General features: G+C 40.9%; 1 protein-coding gene across 1 annotated transcript in view; it reads left to right on the top strand.

Annotated features, from left to right (window-relative positions):
• Positions 1 to 7750, top strand: part of birc6 (baculoviral IAP repeat containing 6) — a 121682-nt gene that overhangs the window by 21741 nt on the left and 92191 nt on the right. Inside the window, exons 10-23 of the mRNA XM_013915644.1 lie at positions 951 to 1100; positions 1188 to 1413; positions 2430 to 2590; positions 2769 to 2900; positions 3070 to 3201; positions 3610 to 3776; positions 4152 to 4285; positions 4420 to 4581; positions 4705 to 4836; positions 5236 to 5333; positions 5434 to 5581; positions 5694 to 5827; positions 6663 to 6809; positions 6894 to 7081. Of these exons, the coding sequence (XP_013771098.1) occupies positions 951 to 1100; positions 1188 to 1413; positions 2430 to 2590; positions 2769 to 2900; positions 3070 to 3201; positions 3610 to 3776; positions 4152 to 4285; positions 4420 to 4581; positions 4705 to 4836; positions 5236 to 5333; positions 5434 to 5581; positions 5694 to 5827; positions 6663 to 6809; positions 6894 to 7081 (2111 nt within the window). The remainder of the gene's footprint in view (positions 1 to 950; positions 1101 to 1187; positions 1414 to 2429; positions 2591 to 2768; positions 2901 to 3069; positions 3202 to 3609; positions 3777 to 4151; positions 4286 to 4419; positions 4582 to 4704; positions 4837 to 5235; positions 5334 to 5433; positions 5582 to 5693; positions 5828 to 6662; positions 6810 to 6893; positions 7082 to 7750) is intronic.

Below are 7750 nucleotides of genomic sequence, written 5' to 3' on the forward strand. Positions count from 1 at the left end.
AAATATTTAAATAAAAACAAGCTGCTGATTATTTCACATTTTACTTGTGATCAACGGCACATTTAAATCTTACAAATATAGTTATTTGGCTTATATCGTGATAGATATCGTTATCGCCTGAAATGAAAAAAACATATCGTGATATGAAAAAATCTCATATCGCCCAGCTCTACATTCAACTATTTCACTTTTTTAGCAGCAGAGAGATCCTTTTTCTTTCCCATATTGCTTGAAAATGCTGGTCTGCTTAATAATGTGGAACATCCTTCTTTAGTAGTTTTTCCTTTAACTGGGCTCACCTGGCAAACTAATGATCATAGGTGTCCGAGATTGATTTCAGTGATCCATAATGACCTGAGACACCATTCCTTCCATGAGTTTAATTGAAAAACAACTTATTTAATCTTTATGCCACTTAAACACATTTTGCATAATAATAACAAAGGATGAAGCAAGCTGTTTTATCTGTTTACCCTTGAAGGTCCATCGTTTAAGATCTACTTGCTGATTGGCTGCCCCTTGGAAATAGAAGGTTGAGTTGCTGGTGGTTTAGGGTTATGTGCTCACAACCAGAGGCGTTTGTCTGAGAGCAGAAGAAGGTCTTATGTGGCCTTTCATAATGTTATGAAAAAGTTGAAGCATTACCAGGACAAAAATTAGACCATTTTGTTTCCTTTTCATATTATTTAAGACAATTTTCAAATTGGTAAATGACAGTTAGAATTTTCTTAGAAGTTCTTCGAATTTTTTTGTCTGAACAATTTCACTGTGAAATTACTACCAGTGTCTATATTTATTTATTATTAGAACAAAATAACAATAATTTAATATGAATTTATTATATGAAACAACATAAAATCTCCTGAATAAGGATTAATATTTCTGAAAAACTGGAGGTTCTTTTTAGAGTATCTTTTTCTAATGTTTTTTTTGTTTCTGCTCTCCTGAAGGTGGAGAACTTCATTTCCTTCAAATTGGAGGTGTGTGTGAAGATGTAGATGACGGAGACATGTTTATTGATGGCCCCCTTTCTAAAGGGGCTGAACTGCTGCTTGAGGGGGCCAAACCCTCCTCTAACCCTTCTAGCCCCGGGATTACAGGTAGACCTGTCTCTAGACACACTGAGTCAGTAATTCACTACATCAGTTTTGATGCGTAACTTAAAAAGTGTTCTGGCCTTTGTTTAGGAGTGGACCTACTGGTAGATCAACCACTGACCACAGAGATTCTGATGTCCCTGGTAGAGCTGACACGCTTTGAGACTTTGACCCCACGCTTCTCAGCCACAGTTCCCCCGTGCTGGGTGGAGGTGCAGCAGGAGCAACAACAGCGACGCCACCCACAGCACCTTCATCAGCAGCACCATGGAGATGCAGCCCAGCACACACGTACTTGGAAACTTCAAAGTGACAGGTAGCAGTTTTAATTATCTGTACTGTTATGTCTGAGCTAGTGGCTTTATAGTGTAGGGATGCAAATTTGCCTAACAAGTGAAAGACTGCAGGAGAAAACACAGTCCCACAGGTTTGTGAGGAGATTTTTCTTTAAGAATCACTCTTCCTTGAAATCTTTGCCTGTTGCCAACAAAGATAACAAAATACTAACTTTTTTTGTATGTATTAAGTACCGACTAGTGCTGTTGTACTGGTTTCTCCCTTCCCTGCTTTTACTGTCAGTGTAAATGGACCTCTCACATAGTGAGCAGACAAGAGAGGTGGAGCAAACATTTGAGCCGAGTTTAGTCTCTTAGATAACTGTTAGATTGAGCAAGAGAAGCAGACAGGGAAAGCATTAACGAGCTAAGCTTTTTAATTTTAGTCAACTTGAGTTTGTGCTAAAGTAAAAAAAAAATGTACAGAAAAAAGAAGCTGTTGGTGTAAAATCATCAGATCCTTTGCTCTTACCCTTAGCTTTAGTATGCTAGCCCACTAGCAACAGGTAAACTCCAGCTGACACGCAGGGTAGAAAATCCAAAACCGTATAGAAATGACATGTACGGATCAACTCGTTGTCACCAGTCTGTGTTCCGGGTATCAGTAACACATCTCCCAGTTGATAACCAACATTTTGAATATTTATTTATGAATCTGCTGCTAATGTATCAAAACAGTTGTCAGTCTTGTTTGCTAGTCAGGTCTTCGCACATGTTCCAGTCACACTTAGACATAACTCATGTTTTGAATCATATGTACTTGAATCTCAGCTATAATCAACAGTTCTAGAGCAGCAAATTCTACTTTTGGTTTCTGTTTTGTATCTGAAATCTTGATCATACTTTCCTCATCTACTGGAGTTACAGACATTTCACCATCAACTGGTATGCTCACGAGTCTGTGTGTAGCTTGACATGCTTAATATTTGAAATGGTTGATAATGTGATCGTGTAGGAATACTTTCTTTAATAATGATGACCTCTGTTCTGTCTTCAGCTCTAGCTGGGATGAGCATGTGTTTGAACTGGTGCTGCCCAAGGCCTGCATGGTGGGCCATGTGGACTTTAAGTTTGTCTTGAATGCCAACATCATCAACATTCCTCAGATCCAGGTCACTCTGCTTAAAAACAAAGCACCTGGGCTGGGCAAAGTCAGTGGTGAGGACATTGTTTTTATACAATTAATGATTGCTTTTAACCAGCAGTGTTTCAGATTAAAGCAGCTTTCTTTTGGGGGGAAGTTTTCATCATTTCTCATTTAGTTAGTATGTATTTTATTCCTACTAGATAGAACTGACTTTATACATCTCAGTATTACTCCTTATCGCTTCAACAGAAACAGCTGTGGACAGGCAGATCTCGTTCCCTCTTTCCAATGTCCTTCATGCAAATGGGGAGAGAAATGGCCAACCTGTAATGCAAGACTTCACAGAGGACATCCAGTTCATGGACATAGAGGAGACATCAGGTCAAACATTTTAGGCAGTTTGAATTTATAAACACTTATTTGCCCTGCAGATGATCACTCACCTAGAACCTTTCATTTCAGATGATGATTCGACTTTGAAATTATTTCTTTCTTTTTGTAAATAAACTGTATGTAAACATAAAATTGTGGTTTCATATGCTTATTGCAGGCTCCATGTTGTGTCCATTCCTGGAAGACCACAAGGAGGACATCCTGTGTGGTCCAGTATGGCTGGCCAGTGGGCTAGACCTCTCTGGCCATGCTGGTATGCTCAGCCTCACTAGCCCCAAGCTGGTAAAAGGTAATAACACATATACTGAAAATTAAGACCTGGCTATCAGACTAAAGCAGTTTCAATAGCCACCTGAATCTCGGACTGGTTTAGAATTAATATTTGTTTCTCCAGTGGCATTGGTGATCATCAAGACTGCCAAACACACAGTTCATTTCAAGTTGATGTAAATATAGGAATGATGACAATAAAGTTAATTTGTCAAACCAGTATTCCAAACTACTTTGGAAGCCCTTTATTTGGAAATTCATGGTCAAACTCCTAGATCGTCGTGACATAAACAATTCAGTAAGATGGTTATAATGCTGACTGTTAGATGTGAAATGACTTCCTGATCATAGCCTGCAGTTCATATTCATCTACACAGGTGTGTGTCAAGTGTTTTACAATTGTCCTGTTGATCCCTCTCTGCTGCAGGCATGGCAGGAGGGAAGTACCGCTCTTTCCTGGTTCACATCAAGGCAGTAAGTGATAAGGGCACGGAGGAGAACCCCCGCCCCGTGGTGAGAATGCCTAGTTCCAAGCCTCAGGGCACCAAAGCGCACTCACTGTCAACCCTCCTTCAAAGGGCTCAGGCTTCTAAGGTACACAATTACAGTTCCTAAGCCAGTCAGATGGCACATAAGTGTTGGATTTCATCAAGTTACAACCCGTTTAGAGTAATGTTTCTATATGTTTTGTCAACCGAGGCTGTCGGCTCATTTGTTTCCACTGAAAGTGGAGAGTTTATTTATTTTTTAAATAAAGAAAAAAACGGAAGATGTTAACTTGATTGGTCCAAAGTGAACTGTTGAATAATTCTTATACTATGAAAAGTCTTGTTTTTGCAATCATTTTGTTTTCCAAGATAAAAACATTCCAAAAAAATGAACAGCTGGTCTACCCTTGACTTTGTGAAACTACCAAATGCCAAACAAAGCCACATTCATGTATTTGCTACCTTTTATTTTTGTGTGTAGGAGAAAGTCTCCGCAGTGAAGACGGAAACCTCAGCTCCATCAAAGAAAGTAGAAAACCTGCGAGGATGCGACCTGCTTCAGGAAGTTTCAGTCACAATCAGAAGGTTCAAGAAGACGTCAATTCCCAAAGAAAGGTCAGATAACTGCTGAGGTGCTGCTGGCACTGTGGTCAGGTTAAACATTTAACACGGATACATTTTTGCTTAGATGGTTTTTGTGGTGGTTTTTTACAAGTTAGCTGGTCTGTGTCTGCTGCTGTCATTTTCAGGGTCCAACGCTGTGCAATGCTGCAGTTCCCAGACTTCCATGAGAAGCTGCTGGATGCACTGTGTCGGCGAACAGAGGGTGGCCCAGCCACGGAGCATGCCCAGAGCCTCATCCTAGATATCTTGTGCTGGCTGGCTGGGGTCTTCTCCAATGGACCTTGCAGGTAGAAGTCAACCTGGAGACATACAGATATAAGATAGCATTACCATAAGGGCTCTAGATTATACATGACCATCACGTTCACATTGTACTAATTGGAATATTGCATTTTGTGTCCTGTTTTTAGCCTAAAAGAAGGAAAGGAGAGTCTGCAGGTGAAAACCAGGACGAGGCTTACCGATATTGTACGGGTGTGTTTCTTTGAGGCTGGCCGGAGTATAGCACACAAATGTGCTCGCTTTCTTGCACTTTGCATTAGGTAAGAAGCCTGTTTGAGCCAAAGATGCAGACAGTTCTTTTACAATTGGGCAAATTTACAACTTAACACGCATAAGATAGAGGCCTTGTTCACTGATGGAGTGCTAAGATGCTGTTTGTTAGGCAGGTCCACTTATTTGAAAAGGGAAGAGAGACAGAGTGTGCAGTTAATTTCTCACATTCGGCATAAAAAGAAAAGTAATGGGTGCTCTGCTGAATGCGTTGTGTCAGCCAACATTATGTTTTTAAGGGTGAGAGGGCTCTACCACAAGTCAAGGCTTACATTAGGGGTTATTAATTTCTTGTAATGTAACATGTGTTCTCTCTTGGTATCTTGTGTTTTGTTTTTTAGGTTTACTTAAATAAAATAACAAGCATGTAGTTTTGTTTCTTGTTACAGTAATGGGAAAGGAGAACCAAGTCAGCAGGGTTTTGGCGTGAGCCTTCTGAAGGCTCTGCTGGACAATATGCCTTACTTGCCTGCAGCAGCAACTGGTGGTGAGTGATTGAGCAACATCTAGCACTCTCCCTTGTCTGTGTTTCTTGACTGTCCAGACTTGATGTTTTACCCTCTCCTCTTTCTTTTGTGGGCTTCCAGGCTCAGTGTTCTGGTACTTTGTGTTGTTAAATTACGTGAAGGAGGAGGACCTGGCAGACTGCAGCACTGCTTGTGCCTCCCTGCTCACCGCCATCTCTCGACAGCTGCAGGACCGCCTCACACCACTGGAGGCCCTGCTGCAGACCAGGTATCTGTATAGCTCTTTAGTCTAAACCCTAGGTTCATAAATTACGTTTTTCTCATCTTATCGTCACCTTATTTTATCCCCCTTTCTTGGATGTTTATCTATTCGTTCCCAGGTACGGACTGTACAGCTCTCCATTTGACCCAGTGCTCTTTGACTTGGAGGTCAGCGGTTCCTCATGTAAGAATGCCTTCAACAGCAGCATCGGAGTGCAGTCTGATGAGATCGACCTCTCCGACATACTCTCAGGTATGAGCACTAAAACTTCACAGGAATTTCTTTCTGTGACCACTGACCTGAACTTGCAGTTCTTAAAGCACTGCTCTCCTTTATCACAAGAAGGCTCTATAATGTGAAAATGAAATACATTTTAATGACCAAGTCTGCTCTGACACCTAGTTGAGAGGGGAAAAAACCCCAAAGCATCTTTTACCTCGCAGGGCTTTTTAAAGTACAGTGTGCAAAATATACACTGAACAGTTTCATAATATCTACTATATAATAAATCATTTCAAACTACAGACTTGTCTTGGCTTGTCAGATTTCAGTGAGACTTTTTGCAACTTCTGATTTGGCCTTTCCTGTTGAAGCTGCAACTTATGTGGGTCTACCCATCCACACACCAAAATTGCACCTTCACTGGACCTGAAAGATTCCAGTCAAGCTTTATGCAAAAAAAAGCAAGCTAGTAAACTGAGAAACCCTTGAAGCCCATCAAGTGGAGACACTTCTGTTGAAATAAAATTCCACAGGGTAACTTGAAAGGAGGCTGAATAAGGTGCCCCTGAGTCCTCCCTTAGTTAAGCTGCAATAGGTCTGTACTAAAAAGTGTGGGGTTTTTTGGTGTGTGTGTGTGCACCCTCTCCAGTCACCGTCAACAAGCCACGGCAACTGGCTGCTCCTCCATTTGCCAGTTCTGCTGGGGGTTTCTTCTTGTTAAAAGGGAATCTTTCTTTCCCACTCTGACCAAGTGCTTATGGAAAAAATTAAAAAGAGCATTATGTTTTAAGGGTGAAAGGAGGAACTCAAATGCTTGTTAAGCATATTTTTTTTCAGTTAGTTTTGAATGTTGTATGTTTCGTAGGGAATGGAAAAGTGAGCAGCTGTGCAGCAGCAGAAGGCAGCTTCACAGCATTAACAGGACTCTTGGAGGTGGAACCTTTGCACTTTACTTGTATCTCCACCAGTGATGGCACACGGGTGGAGCGAGATGACGCCAGCATGTTCACTGGTAACCATTTGATCTTAGCTTGGTTTTAGCTGAGGTTTTAGTATGGGAACTGTCCTTTCTTGAAGTTGTATTCTTTGTTTCCAGTGAGTACATTTGGTGTGACCCCAACAGTGGGTGGCCTGTCAACGGGAACGGTTGGAGAAGCTTCTACGGCTCTGAGTTCTGCAGCTCAGGTGGCTCTCCAGTCGTTGTCTCATGCTATGGTGTCAGCAGAGCAGCAGCTGCAGGTCCTGCAGGAGAAGCAACAGCAGCTGCTGAAGCTGCAGCAGCAGGTGAAGAACTAGTTCAGTTATCTGGCCTGTTTAAGCTGCAGGAGCTCAACAAAACTCAATGACAGGAGTGCGGTCATATTAGCATTTTCTTACCCTAAGACAGACTAGCTATTAGAACACAATAGAATAGAACAGAATAGAAATGGTTCAAAAGTAAATAATCACACACTAGGTAGAGAAGTGATGAAATAGGAGTTTGTTTGGCACTGGTTTCTGAGAACCAAATGACCAAGTTATAAAACTTATTTAGCAGAAATCTTTATGACATGATGATGTAAGAAAAAGTCTCAAAGGTTCATAAAGGATATGAAGCCAAATGTTACAGATTGTTAATTTTTTCCACCGAGAAATGCTATTATTGTAGCAAGGACTTGATACAGTTTAAAAACCTAACCACAGTTCATGGCTGTGGAAACCATGTTCTGACTGGACACTAAATGTTTGCACAAAACTGAAGAGATCCAATAAATTAAAAGACAAGAAATGCTGAAAGCTTTTTCCAGTTTTGGATTTCTCTAAAGTTTGCCATGTTGCTCTAGAGCTGGGCGATATGAGATTTTTTCATATCACGATATGTTTTTTTCATTTCAGGCGATAACGATATCCATCACGATATAAGCCAAATAACTATTTGTAAGATTTAAATGTGCCGTTGCTCACAAGTAAAAT

This window comes from Pundamilia nyererei, unplaced genomic scaffold (genome assembly GCF_000239375.1).
Source record: "Pundamilia nyererei isolate P.nyererei 1_Seehausen unplaced genomic scaffold, PunNye1.0 scaffold00337, whole genome shotgun sequence".
NCBI classification, from domain to species: Eukaryota; Metazoa; Chordata; class Actinopteri; order Cichliformes; family Cichlidae; genus Pundamilia; species Pundamilia nyererei.